The following is a 22845-nucleotide window of genomic DNA, read 5'->3' on the forward strand; positions in this document are numbered from 1 at the left end:
AATGTTATCCTTTGGCTTTTACTCCTTTAAACATTCTAGCAGGTGTGTCTGGTGTATGGCCAGTTAATCAAAACATATTTACTGATGATGAATATTTGAGTTCAAGTGTAAACGACAGACAAGATCCAGCATTAAACTAAATCTAAATAATTCTATTTCTGACAAATTTATTATATATTTCAACAATGCGATGATCTCTATAAATCTTTTATCTCATACTTCTTTTTTGGACTTGCCCTATCATCTCACTACTTATTACTACCCTAACAACGATCCTTGGGCTGATGTCCATTTTCTCTCCACTTATAAATGTGCCTCCTACATAACTTCCTGGATCCAAGCAAGAACGGAAGCTTTTATTCCGTCTCATCTGTTCCAAGTCAAGCTTCATTCTACTCCATGGTTTTCACCTTCTTGTGCAGCTGCTATACCTAATTATAATTTTTTTTATCTTCTTCAAAAGAACAATTCTCTTGTCAAGAAACAACTATTTATTATTGTAAGAAATCAATGTAAAAAGGTGCTGTCTGATGCTAAGCTCCATTATCATTCATGAGACTGATCTTATTACCTCTTCCAAGGATAGGGCTGAACTATTTGCAAAGAACTTTTCTACTATTTAATATGACTATTGAATCTTATGACCATTCTCTTCCTTCCATTCCAGTAAAACAGGCTTATTGATTGTTAGACATTCATATCACTCCAGCTTTTGTTGCCAATGTCATTCTAAATTAAACTCTTCTATGGCTTGTGGTCCAGACAACATTCTGGAAAATAACATTTGTGGTTCTAACTTTTAAAAACTTTAGTGAACATTCTGACCTCTCAATATCGTCCTCAACATCTAAATATCGTCCAACCAGTATTATATCTTTCCTATCAATGATCTTCCTGACAACCTTACATCTAATTGGCTTTATTTGCTGATGACTCAACTTTATACTCCAAAAAGCAATCTTTTCGATTGCTTAAAACATGCATTCAACCTTGAATCTGATCTAACTTTTGTAACAGATTAGAACTGGGTTATGTGATACCAGTAGTAGGGTGATCATAATGATCCTGAACTTGACCTGACCTAGAATATAAAGTGTGATGAATATGAATGAAATATCATGGATATGTATGATGAAATATGGAATATAAAGTGCGATGGACATATCATATGTACCTATGTAGTACAATAATAATTATATTATTAGTATGAAAACTCAAACTGCGCTTTTTTAAAAAAATTATAAAATTATAAAATAAAATTCTTGTAAACTAACTTGAGATATTGGTGTGACAACTAACTGATCAATACCACTTTTTGAATTGTATACATTTTGCTTTACAAAACCTGGATCTACCACATAATGAATACCATCTATAGTAAGAGAAGTTTCAGCTATATTTGTAGCAATTACAACCTAAAGAGAAAAGGTAAAATTAGTAGATAAAAAATTAAGAAAAACAGTCTTTTCTAAATATAAATAACAGTAACCTTTCTACTGCCAGGAGGTGCAGGATCAAATATTCTTGTTTGCACCTCACTAGGAAGTGATGAATACACAGGTAGAATAACAAGTTCTGGTACATCAGGGCCTAAAGACTTCATACGTTCATATAGAATCTCACATGATGTATCTATCTCCTCTTGACCTAGAATAACACAGAAAATAGTTTATTGAAGGTAAGTAAAATTGAAAACTTTTAATGTCATAAATATTATACAATCAAGTTTCAATGTTTTAAAGTTAATAAGAGAAACTAGAAACAAGCCAAAAATAAAGCTGATGTTGATGGTAGCACCAGAAACTACTATTTTGCAGCTTAACATGGCTAAACCGAATTTAAAAAATAACCTGTTAAAAAAACAAGAATATCTCCTGGTGGTTCTGTCAAATGAATCTGCATAACAGTGATTAAAGCTGCATCAAGATAATCAGTCTCAGCTTCTTTTGTATATAAAACTTCTACAGGATAAGTACGACCAGGAATAGTAAAAATAGGAGCTTCAAAAAAGTATGTAGAAAATTTAACTGCATCCAATGTTGCAGAGGTTACTATAAGTTTTAAGTCTTTGCGTTTAGAAATAGCTTTTTTTAAAAGTCCAAACAAGACATCAGTGTGTATTGTTCGTTCATGTGCCTCATCCAACATTATTAATGAATATGTTGAAAGTTCACCATCTAACAGACATTCTCTTAACAACATACCATCTGTCATGTATTTTATCTTGGTTTCAGGACTAGTACAATCTTCAAATCGAATTGTATATCCTACTTCTTGACCAAGTCTACAACCAACTTCTTCAGATACTCTTTTTGCCACAGACATAGCAGCTACACGACGTGGTTGTGTACAACCAATAGCACCTAGGGTAGTATAACCTTCTTCAGCAAGATACTGAGTTATCTGGGTGGTCTTTCCAGATCCAGTTTCCCCAATCACAATAAGTATTTGGTTGTCAGAAACAGCCTAAAAAACAAAATAGATCCACAAAAAAAAAACTAATAATAAAATAAGTTAAAAACAAACCTTTAAAGAACAAAAAAACAAAAACAAACAAAGCTGAAAATGTAAAAACTTTACCTTGACTAACTCATCTCTAAGTTTATAAATTGGTAGACTTTGACGCTGCTCCACAATGCTCATTGTTGTTTTTCTGCCATAAGAGCCACCCTTTCCACCAAATGTAGCTTTTTTCCATTCAGGAACTTCCTGAGATAGTACACCACGCATGTCTTGTGCAAATATTGATTTTTTATCTCCCTCACTTGCTAAAATAAAATTAAAAATAACTAAAAATGCCAGCATATTTTTTGATATAAAAAACATTTTTTCTAAAAATTGAGATGTTTTATAAATATTTTAAAGCATATAGTAATTTAATAAAATCTACAACTGCAAAAACTTTCTTTATTTGTTAACCCATACTTGGTGACTTACCATGTTGAAGCAAAACCTAGATCCAAATCTGTAAAATTAATATTGAATAATAATGATGTATCTATTTTGTTAGAACCTATTAAACTTCAATGTACCGTTTTTAAAGACTTTAGGAAAAAGTACAATAAATCGAATTTGTTATTGCTGGTGTTATTAACAAACCAGAGTTAATGATATTTAACTTTTTAGCAGTATCGATTAAAAACAAAACAGACAAAATAGAGCTCACATTTTTGCAGATCTACTCACCACCCACCAATATATCTTAAAGATTATCTCACAAATTAACCTCACAATATTTACATTACAGAATGGATTCCTAGCAAGCTTAAATCCTTAATCTATAATTTGTTATAAACAAAAATATCTCATTTGTTTATTTCAAAAAATGGGTGAGCCATTTTAATAGGAGTCCTGAACCCTATAAACACTAAAAAAACAAAATCATAAACAGCTAATCAACCAAGAAAACCAGGTTTTAAACAGTTTAGTTGAAACACATTACAACTGCTTGCAACTGCAACTACTCGCATCTACAAAAAAATCTAAATATATTATTGTCTACATAACTCCTTCACACTAATGTACTTTATTAATTTTTACAATATTTAATTATAATTATTACATAACTATATTTTACCGAACTTTATACATAATCAATCAAAACTTGTTAATCATACTATTATAACACATCTATTCCTAAAATATCTGTTACCCATATGCATGTTACCCATGTTACTGGTCAGACTAACATCTAACTACAGGTGCCACTACAGTAAAAAAAATTTATTTTTTTGTTGACTGTGAACCTCTCTTTTAAACCTTTAATTTAAAAAACAACAAGGCTAAACAAGGATGAACAAGACATACAAAGAAACTAATTAAGTGTGCTCAAGGTTGCTACATTTTAAAAATACTTTAGTAAAAAATAAAAGTACTATGAAAGAAACAAAGTAAAAATAAAAAGTACTACCAAAATGCATACATAAGTAAAAAAGTACAGTCTGTTGAAAGTACTTTTTAGTTACAAAGTAAAAAGTACTTTTGCTGGTCGCAAAAGTGAACACATCAAGAAATAAGTTTTTAAATCATCTTTAAACTTATATTCATCAATCATCAACTATCAATCAATTATTCAGTTATTGCAAAAGACTGGCAGATTTACACTAGATTATGAGGACTTTTAAAGTAGCTTAATTTCTTAGCAATTAGCTTAGTTTTGTTCTATTTAGAACATGTGCCGTATTTATAAACATGTGCCCTTTAAAAGACATATATTGTAATAACAACTGCTGTTTAAAATGTTCATAGATGAACATTTTGACCTAGAATGTCAGATCACTGATTTTAGTGTGGTTTGGCATAAGCGAAGAGCCATAAAGGTCATCAAGTGATAAATTGGTGCTACTGATGAATCTTGAAATAATATCAGCAGCAGTTCAAGTGTCATGTGGCAATCTAACTTGAAGAATTCATTTTTAATTTCAGACATGGCTGCTTCATATGTTGAATTTGCACTTGCACTGTCACTTTTTTTTAACCACCTGCTACTGCTGTTAAATCTTGTTCTCCAGGAATTCCAGATTAATTGTTTTTGTTCGCTGTCTTTGAACTCTTTTTAGTTTGTTGTTGATCAAAACTATCCTTCTGAATAGAGAACTGCTGCTGTTAATAATTATACATTCATGATACACTTGTTGAATCTGCTACCTATGGCAGCATCCTTATCAGTTATCAGCCTGTTCATTCGTTTCACAGACAAGTGCATTGAATTTCAACTCATTTAATTAGGCAAAACAAACTACAGTTTTAATAAAACTAATGATTTATTAATAACTTCTGTAGATGTATTACTTTGTGACTGTTTGATTCATAACACCTGACATTTTTTTAACGTTAACCAATTTTTGTGAATGCGGCATCATAGTTAGCAGCTACAACATTATTGGTAGCTATTAAGTTCATTAAGTGGCATGCAGATCGAGGACAGGTGCAATAGCCTAGTTGTGTTTTATAAACATTTTTGAAAGGTTTTCCAAGCCGTACTAATTTTGGTTTTGTGATATTGTGGGTATTATACAACTAATTCAAAAAAATTTTTTTTTCCGGAAGTAATTTGTTACAAAGTAAAAAAGTAAACCTGAAAAGTAACGAAAGTAAAAGCACTGCATTGTAAAATCATTACATGTAGAAGTACTGCAAAAAAAAAAAAAAAAAAAAAAAATAATTAAATGTACTACATTACACCCCAACCCTGATGGTTCCCAACTTGAACTGGTTTTCATCTTGTGTCTTGAACTGGTTTTCATAATGTTATTTTTTCACTTGATATGGCATTATGGAAGAGTTAAAGGCAGTTTTTACGATAAGGATACACTTTCTAGCATTCTTTGCAAAATAGTTTCTTAGACTATTTTAAAGACCACAACTGAGTATTGTTTTTAAGATACTACCATTAGAAAGATTACCACTCAAGGTTTATAGATTCTTCCTACACTCACCATTAAATTTTATATATAAACTTTGAGCAGATTTAGGAGCAAAATCTTATTTAATTCTGATTGTCTTTATCTAAATTGTAAGTATACTAGCTCTAACATACCATTTATTGTAAGTATACAAGCTCTAACATATCATTTTAACTACTACTCTAAAATATTACAACTAAAAGATAACACTGTAAGTAAACTTTTTAAAAACTCTGAACAAATATGTGTGTTTACCAACCCTTGGAATTAGGAAAAATGAGGTTGGTAATAATTCACTAACTTTAATCTTTTTGAGGTCGGCAAAACAAATTTGGTACAAAGGTCTTACCTTAAAACATAGAAACAAGGTTGCCAATTTTTTGCCAACCTCAAATACCTTTAGGTGTTGCTGAATGCCAACCCTCGGAAATTACGAGGGGGTTGGTGTTTACTCATACTTATCATAATTACTTAAAAAATAAAAAATTACACTGTGGAACAAAAAATAAAAAATTACACTGTGGAACAAAAAATAAAAAATTACACTGTGGAACAGGATCAATCCACATTTTGGCAATATCTTTTGGAATACTTTCTGTGTGAGCCTCTCGTTCTTGTTGTTTTATCTCTCTCCTTTCTTTTGCCAGTGCGGACTGCATCATTGCAGCACGAGGAAGTGTACCATCAGGATTCTAATGTGTAATTTTTGAAATTTATCACAATGCAAAATGTTTTTTTTAAAAATACACAAAAACTTTTTTTAAATATAGATAACTTCAAATAAAAAAGTTGGTTTCATCCATTAGCACAATTATACAATATTTAAGTATTATCAAAATGAAATTCAACAAATTATCAATCTACTTACTTTAACAATTTTGATTGGACTGACATTGATTGTAAGTTTAGTTTGTCCTTGTAAAAATGGAGGTTCTTCTTCTACTAATTCAATTTCCACTTCATCATCTAATAACACAATATCATAAAGTAAAAACTATTTCCAACAAAAATAAAATAGGAATTATTTTTTTCCAAGAAAATTAAAACATATTTTTTTAAATAAAATTATTTATTAACTATTCTCAAATGAAATTATTTATTCTGCTTCTTAAGTAAAATTAATCAATCATAGTATATTTACCTTCATCATCTTCTTTTGGTAGAATTCCAGTTTCTTCATCGAAATCTGGATAATCAGCCTTGTCCAGCACACCAGCTGATATTAACTAAAGTATCAACGACTCATCACACAAGCAAAATGTTTTTATTTCACTTAAAGAAAAAGATAAAAAAAAAATAACTGATAATTACGCAGCAGCTCATTCCTATTTGCGTAATTACAAACAAAATAACATACTTGCTTGATTTCCCATCGCTCTGGAGAAGAAATCCTTTTAAACTTTTTTCTTGTATTATCATCTATTGATTCTTCATATGTTGGAACAGCTGTTGTTGTAGAAGGTCTAAAAAATTTGAATTTAGATTGAATTGTAAATCAATCTAAATAACATCTTAATAAAATTTATATAAAATGTTTTTTTAGAGAGGTTCCAAGTTCCATCCCCACCACGCCCCTGGTAGTACAGCGCTCAACTTGTTTCTCTGCATAGCGACCTTGCTCGTCAAGGTACGTGTTTCGGAGTTATAGAGTTAAGAGAGGGTTGTAACCACAACCTTCAGTTTTCTTTTAGATTAGAACTTCAGTTCAGAAATTCAGTTTTCTTTTGAGTTCTTATAACAATAATAGTTCTATCAGTTTTGCAAATTAAAAATATTTATATATTTACTTAAATTAATATTTAAAAATATTTATATATTTACTTAAATAATAACAGTTCTTTCAGTTTTGCAAATTAAAAATATTTATATATTTACTTAAAATTAACATCTGCAAATCACCAAATATTAAAAGCTTTGTGCAATACTTACTTACTTTTTCATTTATTGCTTTATTTTCATTTATATTTTAAAGAAAAAAGTATATGTAAATAAATTAAAATAAATGTAATATAAAATTTTTATTAAAACATGAAACTTTGCATTAAAATTCTTTTAAAGAATACATCATAACATATACCATGTTTAAATTTTTATAACATTGACAAAAAAAATGTCCACATATTATAGAATGCTTTAAAAAAAAAATTACTTTATTAAATTGTTATTTTTAGTTTAAAGGACAATAGATGAACAGCTTCAAACAATAGACAATAGATGAAAAGCTTTAAACATATTCTTGACAAACTTTTGATTGAGCCATTTTCTGAGAAAACCAGTTGAAAGTGCTCAAAGGTTGGCTCAAAAGTTATATCCTTCAATAATGCTTAATTTTTTATGTAGTAATGCTAATTGAGTAAGAAAGAAGCTTGCAAATTTTTTCCCTCTAAATATCTATAGTTCCTGAATATCTTCTAAATATCTATAGTTCCTGAGTTATGGTCAGTCAAACTTTTAATCTTTTAACACTTGGAGAGTCATTTTTAGGATTTAGTGATTTTTAAACTAAATTTAAAGGGTAAGGAGACAACTGCATCCTAAGTTTGCTTTTATATTAGGGATGCATAGATAGAACTATCATAAAATAAAATAAAATCATAAAAACTGAGAAAAACCCTTCCTTAGTCCAAAAATCATAAGTCGAAATCACAGATTTTTGAATTTGGAGCCTACTTTAAATACATTTCATTTATCTCAAAACATAAAAGATTCCTCGAAGGTATTTTATTGTTTTTGGAAAGGTATCTCAAAGTAATTTTAATGGTTTATTTGAGTCATCAAAACTGTTTTAACTAGCGCTCAAAAATCAGCCATTGTGAGAAATGGTAAAGGTCCCATGATTGAATGTATAGAATTAGCTACTACTCCAAAATACCATAATTTAAATAAAAAAAAAAAAAAAATAAAGAGTTTTGTTGTGGAGTTATTTCATTGTTGAAATAACTCCACAACAAAAAGTTAAACTTTTGGTATATTAAAAAAAAAAAAAAAAAAATACAGCAGAATTACTCATATTACTTTTCTTAGTCATTGTACGAGTCAGTAGATCCTTTAAAAATGACATTTTTAAGCATTATGCAAACACCTAACATAAATATGTTCATGCTTATGTCAACTTATTTAAAACTTCTTTTTAAGTTTTTAAATACATTTTTTACACAGAGCAACTGTTATGTTCATTAGCTCTTGTAATTCGTATTAACATTGGATATTGGGCAATACATGAGAAACAATTTCAGACATGCATAAAATGCGGTAAATACATTTATTAAAGAAACTTTATTTAACTTATTCGTTATTAACAAAATTTATTAATCAAATAATATTTTTTACAAATAAATAACAATTTATTTTCTTATTTTCCTATTATAAGTATTGAGAAAGACATTAAAGCGAACAAACGTAAGAAAAAAAATTAACAAAATTTCTTATAGTTCCAGCGATATTATATGGACTGATAAAAATCGTGAATAAATTGCATATCGAAACTTTCAATTGTTGTTAAAATGTTATAAAAAATGATGTTTTTTTTAACAAAGACTCTGAAAAAAAGAATACAAAAGTTGTATAAAAATTTCATAAAAAAAAAAAATATACTTTTCAATTTACTTTTTTAATGATTATATTTTCTAGTTTATTTAATTAAACTTGATGTTTCGTTACAATTTTGTTTCTTTTTTTTAGAATTTTTTTCTTAGTAGATAAGTTTAGGTAACTTAGATAACTTGCGGCTTTTTGCCGCAAATTATTAAAACGTTTTATAAGTTAAAAGATGCAAACTGCTGTGGTCAGAAGACGTGCAATCGCATGCGCTTCCCGGGAAGATTTGCATAACTTACTTAAGTTTGGAGTTGCACAAAGTTTGAATGTGTCATTGCTAAAACATCTTTATTTAACCATCTGACAAAAGTAAATTTAAATAAAATTTACTTTTGTCAGATGGTTAGTTCACCTAACCATCTGACAAAAGTAAATTTTATTTAAATTTTAGTAACAATCAAAATGTTTGCTTAATGCTCGAAAGATACTTATTTTCAAATTGAATAAAAATCAAACATTTTGGCAATGGTCTTCCAACCAAAATCTAGATTTTTCATCAAGGCTTTTAAAAGCAAAAACTTTGAATTTTTCTATAGACAATCACACATTAAATTTTTTTATAATTAATGATTATAAAATATTTCTGAATCATATATCTTTTTCAGCAATTTCATTATCATAAAACATATCCATGTCAATAAAACTATCTGATGCTAATCTTTTTAGCTGAACAATGGATTTGCTCAAAATTTTACAACCATTACAAATCCTACCATTAGGTGCTATTTAAATCTGTTCAAATCAGTAAAATTACTTAAATCAAATATTGGACAGTGGGAGAGTAAAGGTTACACTTCAGTTGAACTAGAAGTTAGTTTTGTAATATCCTATCAATGTTCAAACATATTACTTTTTGTTCTCGAACTTCTAAGATAAATTTTGTAACTTAAAGAAACTATTTATATCTACAGCAGTAATATCATAGAGTACCGCTAAAAATTTTTGTCAAGATATTTTAATTGCATGAAGCATTTTCTTTACATAAACTGCTATCAGATTATAGATAGTAACTCTTCTTTGCTTCTTTCTCTTCTGCAAACTTCATTATAAAACACAAATGTATGATGCATTTCAGCAGTCAAAACTCGACGAGATATTTTCGCCATTACACTATTTGTAAACTGCATAAATTATTTTGACGATACATCATTTGAGTCAACTTTAATTTTTGTGACTCATTATGCAACAACTTGGAGAAAACTACTATTAAATATGAAATTTAGGATACATTCTTTTGTATTTGAAGCATGCATAAACTTTCATAACCAAGTTTAACTAAAAACAGAACAATATGTTTACCGGAAGAGTCACTTTCTTCATAAATTTCAACAATTTTTTTAGATCTTCAGGTACCATATGATTGTTGGAAGTTTCCAAAGATTATATAAAACATTTGAGATAAAATCTTCACTCTAATTTGATGTGGATTGCTTCTGTTAACTTGTTACCAATAGATGCAGCTACTTCAAACATTTCTTTAGAATGTTAAGTTTCTTACAGTTCAAAATTGAAATCAGTTGTATCTTAAACTAAATATTTGGTAGTGGTAGTACTTGCTTTAGTTTGAGCACACCCGAGCTTAATCCAACATCAGCATTATAAGAGGGTACTCTATTCTAAACAATTCAGAAGTAATTAACTAAAACAAAACAAACAGATTTAGCATCATTTTGATGTAACATTATTTCAGTATTACAATATCACCCCAAAAATTTTTTTGCATTAAAACAATGGTATTATGGAATAATCAAAAATCTATATAATCTTGAAACCTTTCTCATTTTTCATAATGGCTGATTTTTGAATGCTAGTTAAAATAATTTTTGACAGTTTGTAAACAATACCCCCTCAATTTTTTTAAACCATTTAGATTACAATGAAATACTTCCTTCCAAAAACAATAAATTACCTTTGTGGAAACCTTTTATGTTTTGAGATGAATATATTTAAAGTAGGCCTTAAATTCTAAAGTTTGTAATTTCAGCTTATAATTTTTAGACTAAGAAACGGTTTTCCTCAGTTTTTTTTATTAACTTTTTTGAAAGTTCTAAAATCTCTAACTTCTCTAATATAAAAACTTAGAATACAGTTTTCTTATTGCCTTTAAACTGTGACAAGTGATAAAAGGTCAAAAGTTTGACCTTTAGTATTACTATATAAGAATGGCTCAGAAAATGGCTCTTAACTACTACATTTTTTTTCTTCTTCTTAACCTTTCCAACCACTCAGCCAGATTTTGATGACTCATCTAAGTTAATGGTACTGTTATGGAATTTTGTTAATAGTAGCATCAATTATTGTCATTATTATCTTTGATTGCTACTATTTCGTTCATAAAAAACTCGACTAAATAATTTTCTAATATTTTTAAAATATAAATTATTACCGCTTTGAATGACAAAATAAGTCATAACACAAATAACTTTGAATTGTAGCTTATTTTTAAAAAGATTTGAACTACTCTTTTAATAAAAGCGTTCTTAAGATCCAATGCATTATAATTTTCTTAAACCTTTCTTTAACCATAAACCTTTGTCATCAGCTGGTATTAATGATGCTTATCTCCAACAAGACATTTGTAACCATCATATTTATAACTATCATATTTTCAATAATTTTCAATTGAAGTTTGTCATCATTAGTTTTTCTAAACTCTTTTTATAAAATCCACATAAGATTTACAAAATTTTTTAACATTTGTAAATCTTGGAATCAATGTTTTAAATAAATGCCAATAAGTTTTAAGTCTGAAATTCTTGTCTTAAATTATTTTTTTAAATTTTAGAATAAAATTTAAAAAAATAATTTAAGTGACAACTAATCTATAACTCTAATCAAATGAAACTCAGAGCAAGATTCAGAGTTCACTAACTTCATTTTTATCTATAATTCATCATTAAAAATATCCTAATCATTTGAAATTCAACTTAAAAACAACAATTTGTAAGGTAAATTATCTTGTTAGATAATTTATCTTGCAAATATACACTTTTACATAAATTACTTTTTAAATAACCTTTTCATAAACTACTTTTTTAAATAACTTTTTCATAAATTACTTTTTAAATAACTTTTTCATAAATTACTTTAACAACTTTTTAATTAACTCTAATTTTTTAAATATTAAAAATATAGACAAATATAATGTTATGTACGTTATTATGATACCATGTATCTATGTTACTATGATATTGGAATGTTACTATGATACCATTTTGCTCATTTTAAATCTTGCTTATTTTATTTTGTTTATATTATATTGTTGTTATACCTGTGATGCTATTAATTTTTAAAAGGTTTCAAAATTACGACTATTACAAGAACTTAAAAAAAAAAACTTAAAACTTAAAGATACAACTTGGAGATTGAAGTCTTCAACTTGAAGATTCCAAACATTTTTAATATCTTTTAAATTAAACTTGTTGATAGAAGTTTGCTTATTTTATAGATTTCTTAAAAGGCATTTTTTAGAAAAGATATTATTTTAAAACTTGAACTTTTACGATAAACGTTATTTTGTTATATCTTTTTACATAGATGTTTTTAAAAAACATGTTTTTGCCACACAGAAGATTACTTATATTTGTTGAGAAAACTTGTCTTGAATTTTATTTTGAATATTAAGTATTGATTTTATTAGTTTTTAATAAGTTATTTTTTTATCCTTTATATTTTTATTCTTTGTTGCAGAGTAGTACTACTACCACTTTAGTAGTAGTTAAATTCTAAAAAAATACAATTTCATATTTTTAGAGATTTATTTTAATTAAATTGTTTTGAATTGTTCATTTTAATTTGTTAGTTAATAATAACTTTGAGTTAATAATAAAATAATAAAATTGAGTTTCAAATATTTATTTCACTTCTTATTGAATATTTAATCTTATATTTTTGTCAAGAGATAAATTTTAGCAGTTTAGTGAAAAGCATAACACACGTGTTATCATACAAATTTAAGTACACATTTAAATAGTTTTGAGTGTTTAAAACCAATCAGCCATCACAAGTTTTAAACAAATCTACTTTTAAAATCTGAATGTCACACACATGACACACACAGATTTTATTTATTTGATTTTTACTTGTAACTAAATGGAAAAATAAAGTTTGCGAACAAATAATAAACTTTGATTCATCTTTACTAGAAATCACTTTTAATTAAAATTTACAACTAAAATTTACATATAGAGGTTCACTATTAACCCAATATAAAAACAAATTTTGAAAAAAATCTTTAAAAAAAGAAAGAAAAAATGTTTAGAAATTTAGACTATATATAAAATAAATTTTCTTCAAAATATTCACCTATCAGGATTTCTTAATGGAACTTCACTATTAACTGGAAGACGAATACCCTGACCAGGGTTTAAGTCTTCACCTGTAGCTTGATCTACATCCTGTAGATCAAAAAATTATAAATTATTACAAATTCAATTTAATGAAAAATAAAATTAAAATTTCAAGAAAAAAACCTATAAAATAACTACTTCATTATTCAAATAACTTACCTTCATTGATAAACTGATTTTTTTTCCAGCAATAGAAAGAACTTTAACTTTTACATTCTGACCTCTTGTAACCACCTCCTTAACATCATTAACTCTTCCTTCTTTGCGCAACTATTTATACAAAATAAATTTTAGTACTACAAAAAAGTGTTCATGAGTTTTATAAACTTGTTTTAAACAAGTTTATAAAAGTCATGAACACTTTTTTGAGTATGAACATTCTTTTAAAGAATAAAATTTTTCATTATAAATATTAAGTTGACATTATCACGCATCAATTATTTACTGTGCTCATAAAACATAACCGATAATATGAAAAAAAAGTTTACAGAACATATCATTATCTTATAAACATATCAACTAAGAGTTTGAGCAGGCAGTATTTAATATACATATATTTATATATACATATATTTAATATATAAACATCAATAAATACGAATTCTCTCTATACTATTTTTTAATTTAATCTAAGAAATTTTTGCTAGATTTTTGATACTAGCATCTTCAGCTTTAATTACAATTTGTAGTTAAAGCTGAAGATGCTAGTATCAAAAATCTAGGGAAAATTTCTTAGATTAAATAAAAAAATAGTATAAAGAGAATTCGTTCATTGATATTTATACCGTCGCCGTGGCTAATGATGTATTTTAAAAAAATCCTCCTCGTTTTTATACTTTATAATTATCATTATATCTTTATAACGATGTATTTAAAATGGAAGTTATATTTTAATTTCCACTTTAAATACATGGTTTGTATTTAAAATGGAGGTTAAAATACTTAATTATTTAATTGTTGTCTGACACATTTAATGTTTATGTAAAGCTAAGGAATTAAACGGACTTGAAAGGAATGAATAATGCCTGTAGATTGCCTATTTAAAAGCACTATTAAGAATATTGTTGTTGTTATTAGTTTTACATTTTATTAAACAAATTACTATTGATCATTTGCAATTTAGTTGAATTAATGCCATAATAAAATCATTTGTGGTACTTCCGGTCCTACGATTATTGAAGGGCTAGACAGTCTAAATTAACTAAAAATAAAATAAAAACTCTGGCGTAGGTTATGATATAATTGTTTAACTATTATTTGCTAGACTTTAATAAATGACCTTTTTTGTCAGCATGTATGAATTATATAATAACATAGAAAAAGCTACTTTTAACGGAAACAATTAAAAAACAATGGCCTTGTTAGGTGTAATTAACTGCATCTCCAAACAATATTAGACATCCTTATTTTACAAATATTGATTTCGTGGGAGCACGTATGCGTAGCGTGCGTACACGTAAAAATGGTGGCATGCACACGTACCGCATGTAGGCGCGTAAACTCAAAGTTTCAATTTCGTGGTGGGCAAAAACAGCAATGATGGTAATGTTAAAGTTAAAAATAAAGAAATCAACAGCAGCCAATATGAGCAAAGTAAAAGGCTGTGAACGGTTCAATCATCATGGTTTAAAGAATATACTTAACTTCAATATAACAAAATACTAGAATTGTATACGTAAGAGATAACGAAAAAAAGCTGTCTGGAAGAACTTAATAATAAGGGCAAAAAAACTAAAGAAGTTAAGTCGAACAATGAAATTCAGCATGTTAGGATTTGCTTGAATTGCCATGAGAAGCATTATCACACTCACCAATTAACAAAAAGTTACACACCAACAATAAAAGAAATGAAACTACATCAATTTGTGTTTGGTACTATATTATATAGACTTGAGAGTAAGCATTGCAAACTGACAAATATACAGCACGCCCTCGTGATGCTCAAAACAACTATATCAGAAACCTTAAAACCACATTTGCAATTTTTGTTTCAAAATATATATGGCGTGTTGAAAGAAGGAAAGCCATTTTCTTGGATTGGATAGGATTTTGGATTAGCAATATCATATGTTTCTTTAAATGAATTCAGAATGCAATTCTCAACAGCTAAATTTTTTAGCATTATTGTGGACAAGTCTACTGATGCTTATAGACTGGAGCAAATGGTTGTTTACCTATATTACTCAGTTAATGAAAATATTATCATTAGATTTCTGTCAAAAGACAGTGTCACACGACCAAACGCCATCCAACTTACAGCCTTTATGTTAAAACTTTTAAAATCAGAAATGAAATGAGATCCCCCAAAAAATCCTTTAGGAATAGCTGCAAATATTGATGATGTAGAATCAGATGAAGTAGTACTAAAGAAGACAAAATCTGCAATAAGTTTAAGACTATAATGAAAAACAGGATTTTGAAGGTTTCATGAGGAAGAGCCGGACGAGCATAACAATCAGTTATCAGTACAAACAGAAAATGAAGCGCCTCTCATGGTAGGCATAATAACCGATAGTACAAATGTTTTAACTGGACGAAGGCATAGTGTAGTGCAAAAGCTTCAAATTACTTAATTAACTTCCTTACATGTACACATTGTTTGTCTTATTGATTGCAGTTGGCATTAAAAGATGTTGCTAGCACATTGAAGGAGCTCAAATCTTGCAAATATTTTGTGAGCAGCTCTATGTCTATCATAGAAATTCAACCATTAAATCTGCAGTTTATCGTAACGCATGCAAAGTTTATGCTGTAAAAGGTATTTAAATAAATAAGTTTTGATGTAATACCATGATGATTTTTACTTTAAATTTAGTGTTTTTTTAATAAATAAATTATAATATTTCTATTTGTCTTAGCGATATAGGCAATTGTTGAACAATAATATAATTCATTATTTTGTCTGTTTATTTTTTTGCAGGCAAGTGCAGTTTAATATGTGTTAACAATGCTAGATGGGTGGCACATATGGTAAATGCGTTAGAGAAAATTTTTAATGGTCTTAAAGCACATATTAGTAGTTATAATACCATCAACTTGAAAGACAACTATAGAAATCAAGGGTTATGTTCTTTGCAAAGAAATTACAGGATCAGCATTTTATGTCAGTAGCGATATATACTCTTGATGTGTGTAGAGTAATTAAAGTTTTTTCAAAGGTATTAGATTTAATTAATTCGAAAATTGTAAACTTGTTTTGTTGCTCTCTCGCTTTGAGTTTTTTAAGCATTATTTTTTCATAGTCATACTTTGGTAGACTACACACACAAAGGATTTTATTATTAGAGCTTTCATTATAGAATAAATAAAAATATTTATACTATATACAGTTCTAACTTTTATTATATTTATATTTTAACTTTATTATTAAATACTGCTTAATGATGTACAATAACAAATGAAAAAAACAACAATAAAAGTTCATTATATTTTAGAGAACAAATAATTAAATTTTGTGCATAAATATTGGGACCCTAATGATGGATTTTGGGCGGGCCTCTGACATCCTAGCCACTGCACTGGCCCCCCACCATTTTGAATGGCATTACCTCGTGCAATCAGGATATTTGCCACTATAGTTATTTTGCATAATAAAAAGTTCCTCAATTTTAAAACGGCTTTTAATTCTTAGGTGGCTTCCCGACATTTACTTGTGATGACTGTGGGTAAAGACGGCACTGATACTATACAGTATTTAATAAAAATATAAAAATATTATTTAAAGGAAAACTTTAGTGTAATAAAAAATCAACTGTTTTCCAATAAATTTAAAAAGCAGTTATATTAATAAAATATTTACAATACTTAAAAAATAATATTGTTTATGATTTTATTTACAGGTAACACAAGAAAAAAATGTATCGATGCTTGAAGTTTAGCCTTTACTCGATGAGGCAGTTGTTAATTTAGAAAGATTTGAAAAAAATCCAGACTCTGGTTTTTTCTGGATGAAGCGCTTGTTATACGGAGTTGTAAATTCAAACGAAGTAAGAAAATACAAAGCTCGAGTTCGTATTGCAACATCCATGAAAGAGTTTATTTTAAAACGATGCTCACATGCACCCGAGGTGTTTGCAAAGGCAGGCAATTTGCTAAACATGGCTGAATGGACAGATAATGAATTCTTCACGACTGAAAACAATAAAAAGAAACTTAAAAATGTATAAGACAATAACATTCAAGTCCTTATTGACTTAAATTAACTTAATTATAAACAAGTAGATGAAGGAAAAATCCCATCCAAATGGATATCTTTAAAGAAAATAATGGAAACGTGGACCATTACTAGTTCCAAATCATTTCTGTCGCTGTCTTGGGCAGAAATAGCAAAACAAGTCAAAGTAGATAAATTTACTAACCTGTTTTCACTGATTGATTTTTTATTGTGCCATAGTTTAAGTTTGCCTGACGCAGAAAGAGGTTTCAGCGCAATGAAAAACATTAAGACAAAACAAAGAACATGAGTGAGTAATAAGTTACTATCGATACAATTGCATATCAAGATAGATGGTAATGAAATGGAATTGTACCATCCGACAAAAGCAATTGAAAACTGGCTATCAAAACTGTCACGGAAAAATAAATCAGGCACTACTAAAGGTAGAAGACTTAGTTACATGGATAACAAAAATCCCATTGTCTCAGATAATAAGCCAAAGAAAAATCAAAAAATTTTCGAAAAGCGATGAAAGTGAAGATGACAATGAAAGAACCATAATAATAGATAATGATAAAGACAATAATTACTTTTGAATTTAATTTTTTCTTTACTTTCTCTAAAAACATAAGTATTTGTGAACTTCTGTTTCATTTTTATAGAAACTTTTTTTACTGTTTTTTTTTTTAAAGTTTTGTTTCGAAAGAAATTTTGTTTTTTATCATTGTTTCAAAAAAATGTTTAACTTGCACAACTATATCTGTTTGGCGAACAAACTTTCTTTATAGTCATACAAACGTAATTTAGCAAAAAAAATAATTTTGCATGTTGCTACTTCTGAAAGCGCTACTTTCGTATGTAGCAAAATAGGTTCATTTTGTAATTCAACCTGCAAAAAGCCAAATTTTGGAAATGAACATCAACAATTTTGAATGTTTTGTATTTAATGTTGTTTTTGTAATTTCTCATTGTCAATCTTCTTCCAAAAGAATTTTATTTTTCCGAAATTGTACAAAATCATTCGGCTAACAACTCAATAACAATGTATACAAAGAAAACTAACTTTGCTGTTTTAGTAGAAGCTCGTCTTTTTCATTTTAGCAATGGAAATTAGTCTTGATAATATACGCGTTTTTAAAGATGCAATCTACAGACTTGATAATTTATTTTAGCGCATTTAATTACTAACAGTTTATGTATATGGCGCCACAAGCCTTTAAAGCAAGTGAAAAACTAAAACCATGCATGCTGACATGCACTTTTTCTGAAAAAAGAAAAGTGGATGTTATCAATAGTTTATTATAATTATTTTGGTTTGCGGAAATATTTTTTAGTTTACTAATAATGCTATATGCAAAAATGACCAAAACTGTACAAGAATTAGGCTAAATGCAATTCCTTTTTGAAAAAATGTTGATAGGCAACTCAAAACATTAGCGAGCAACCAACATTACCTGAATTTTTAATCTCAGTCAACCGAAATGCCAATGTACACTACTGTGTATGTATATATATATATATATATATATATATATATATATATATATATATATATATATATATATATATATATATATATATATATATATATATATATATATATTTATATATATATCCATATATCCATACATGTTTGTTTAATCAGAAATCAATAATATTTTTAACAAATTTAGTCCAACAAATTTAGGTGCAGCACCAGGCACCTCCTTGCTGAAAAATATTGGAAACACATTGTTTCTATATTTATACTGTTAGTGGGTCGAACTGACTTATGAATGCGTCAGTTTAAAAGGAGTTAACAGCGCTTGTTGATAAAGCATTCCATGCATTGACTACGCGATTTGTGAAGAATTTTTCTCTTTCAACAAAGTTCTTGACTAATGGCTTAGTAAGTCTTAAGCTATTGCCACGAAGGTTATACTGGGAAAGCGTTTGCACGTAGACTTGAGGCACAAAAAGTTCAATTTTCTAAACATCATGCGCAATCTTATATTGCTAAATTAAATTATTTCTAACTCATCTATCTTCTAGTTTGGTTAGGCCTAAAATTGTAAGCCTTTCTTCATATGATTTATGTTTGATGTCCGTGATCAGCTTCATTGCACGCTTTTGAATGCTTTCGAGAGCCTTGATGTCTCCTTTCAGATGTGGCGACCACGATTAGATGGAAAATTAAAGGTGTGGTCTAACATTTTCTAAAGAACTCTCTAAAGTATGAGACCTCTGCTCCTAAAGGATTTCTTAATACATATATATACATATACATACATATATATATACAGGGCTTAATTTAACAGTCGGACATCGAACATGTTCTGGCTAAAACCTCAGATTGTCCGATCAATTTACAAAGCAATCGGACATTTTGGACCAAAGGAAATTAAATTCTACAAAATAAATACTTTATTATATATATATAAAAAAACTAAAAAAAAATTAAAAGTAAAGTAAATTTAAAATAAATTAAAATCTTATAAATAAATAAAAATAAAACTTTAAAATAAAACTCAAAAAACTTGAAGTTAAAATTACTTTTTAATACATTTTTAATTGCGTTTGAAAAAAACTTATCTTTTGAAATGTTTTATTAAAGTTATGCAATACGCTTTTACAAATTACTTCTATTGATTGTTTAATAAATGAACTAATTTTATTTAAATTATTGAAAAGTGAAATTAAATTATTGAAAAGAAAAAATATATAATATTATTTAGTTGTATAAACATTTTTTCAAAAAGTTGCAAAAAAAAATTTTTTTTTAAATAATGTCTTTTTAAAATAGTAATTTTAAATCATTTTATGCTTTGATTAGTAAGTCAGGTTAAAAAAAAACAAAAAAACTTTGAAATGATTTTTTGTAAAATTGGAAACAAAAACAAAAACAATTAAATCATGGGAAGATTTAATTTAACTTAATCATAATTTAAAGTAACTTAAAAAAAAAAAATCTATTAAAAGTTTTTAAGAAAGACTTTTTATGATAAATTTAAACATTCAAAACTATTATAAAAATAGTTTCAAACATTTAAATTTATCATAAAAAATACATTCCTACTAAAAAAAAAATTAAATGTAACATTCAATTTACACATAATGCGTTTGTTTTAACCGATCATTAAAACTAATTTTTGATTTTATTTAAAGCCTTCGCATAAAACAAAAACTTTAAAAAAGGTCAACGATTTCTTTGTAACCGAAAGATTTTTTTTTAATTTATTTTAAACCTAAAGATTTTTTTTTATTGCGTTTAAACTGTTAAAACACGTCAAAACCGCTGTTGTCAAGTAGTAAAGAATAAAAAAATAATAAGTGTTATCAGTTACAGCGTGAAAATTTAAGTCTATCTAAAAAAGCAGACAATATTAAATTCGAACTATTTAATTAAAAAAATGCAAAAATCTGCGATGAAATATTTTGAATAACTAATATTTAATAAACTGAATAGTATTGCATAACTTGGTTCCGTAACACTGTAAAAATTATATATAAAAAATTTGATTGGACACCCAAACAAGTTTAGTTTGGACATTTTGTCCGGGACTTTATAAAAAATTAAACTGAGCCTTGTATATACACACACACACATATTTATAGATATATATATATATATATATATATATATTTATATATATATATATATATATATATATTATATATATATTATATATATATTATATATATATTATATATATATATATATTATATATATATATATTTATATATATATATTATATATATATATATATTATATATATATATATTTATATATATATATATATATATTATATATATATATTTATATATATTTATATATATATATATATTATATATATATATATATATACATATATATATATATACCAGCTTTATACCCCTTCTTTATCTATTAGGCTGGCATAGATGTAATTATAATACATAATTTCCAGTTTAGGATGTTGAATGTTCGATCTTCTTGACTCAATTCATGGGTTTTGCTTGTGTTTCTGTATTTATGACTGGGCAACTTATTCAATTATCTCCTAATGAAAATACAGCTCTCAAACTCAGTTTTATGGTTTTGAGGTCGGCTGGTATTCAGGTTTCATAAACTCTGTGGTAGCTAGAGACTGATTCTATCAACAGCTGTAAAATATCAAAGCAACATTTCCATGTTGCGCATAAATGGTGTCCCTGTTTGCACTTTTAGTTTTGGTGTGCATTGTTGAGGTCATGTTTGGAGCCCCTTGTTACAGCTTAGGTTTATTATTTGTAATGAGGCAATTGCTTGGACTATTAGATAGTGTACTGAGTACCATTTGTGCTTTGAGTCAAGTTCTTTAATCTATTAAAAAAATGATTTAAGTTTAAAAAACTTTAAAACAAAAAAAACCATTGTCATAATCAAGTTTTAATATTCATTAATATTTGAGGAGACATTTGAGTTGGAAAAGGATCTCACTTCTGCTACAGCAATGGACTCTTCTGCTACAGCATTGGGCTGGTGAACTTTAATTCAAATAAAACCCAATTCTTTTTAGCCAATCGTTATTGCAATAATCTAGATCTTCCTATATTTATGAACGGTAATGTACTTGATGAGTCATCTACCCTTTGATCTGATCTTTCTTGGAAACAATATATGAAATCCATTGGAAAACTAGCATCTGCTAAAGTTGCATCTCTATATCGTGCTTACTACTTTCATACTCCATATTCTTTATCTCTATAAATCAAATCAAATCTGTCCCTGTATAGAATACTTTAGTCATATCTGCAGCAGATCTTCAAATGATGCCCTTTCTCTTTTAGATAAGATGCAAAAACGCATTGTAAACATAGTTGGACCTGCTCTTGCAGCCAACCTTCAACCATTGTCACGTTGTCGTAATGTTGCTTCTCTTTTCTATAAATACTAAACGGGTACTGCTTCTTGTGCCATCTACTAAAATTCATTCTCGTGTTACTCATCATCCAATTAATTCTCATTCTTTTACTGTGACTGTTCCTAAAAGCTGCAAAAACTCTTATTTGTCTAGTTTTTTTTCTTGAATATCAGTTCTTTGGAATTAATGGTTATCTTGCTCTATAAACTTCATCTTTTCTTGCCCAGTAACTTTCAATTCTAATAGTGATTACTTGCATCCTTGTTGGAAGTAATGATGTTAAAAAAAAAAAACATTTATATATATATATATATTAGGGATATGACTTTTTAATTTTTTTTCAAATAAAATGTTTCCTGTATCATAAATCGATGAACTTTTACCTAAAATCATGAAAAAAGGCCCAAATAGCTTTCTGCAACAAAAAAAGGTCACCCCAAAATAAAAATTTGATTTACCATTTTTATACATTCATT

The 22845-nt window shown here is 27.5% G+C and overlaps 1 protein-coding gene across 1 annotated transcript in view; it reads right to left on the reverse strand.

The window, feature by feature from the left end:
• The window catches only part of LOC101234472 (ATP-dependent RNA helicase DHX8), a 99110-nt gene that overhangs the window by 20709 nt on the left and 55556 nt on the right, over positions 1-22845 (reverse strand). Inside the window, exons 12-21 of the mRNA XM_065810857.1 lie at positions 13511-13621; positions 13308-13399; positions 6763-6868; positions 6547-6631; positions 6274-6371; positions 5950-6097; positions 2581-2768; positions 1851-2466; positions 1490-1647; positions 1275-1415 (exon numbers count right to left, since the gene is read on the reverse strand). Coding sequence (XP_065666929.1) covers positions 1275-1415; positions 1490-1647; positions 1851-2466; positions 2581-2768; positions 5950-6097; positions 6274-6371; positions 6547-6631; positions 6763-6868; positions 13308-13399; positions 13511-13621 — 1743 coding nt within the window. The remainder of the gene's footprint in view (positions 1-1274; positions 1416-1489; positions 1648-1850; positions 2467-2580; positions 2769-5949; positions 6098-6273; positions 6372-6546; positions 6632-6762; positions 6869-13307; positions 13400-13510; positions 13622-22845) is intronic.

The sequence above is a fragment of the Hydra vulgaris genome, chromosome 11, assembly GCF_038396675.1.
Source record: "Hydra vulgaris chromosome 11, alternate assembly HydraT2T_AEP".
NCBI classification, from domain to species: domain Eukaryota; kingdom Metazoa; phylum Cnidaria; class Hydrozoa; order Anthoathecata; family Hydridae; genus Hydra; species Hydra vulgaris.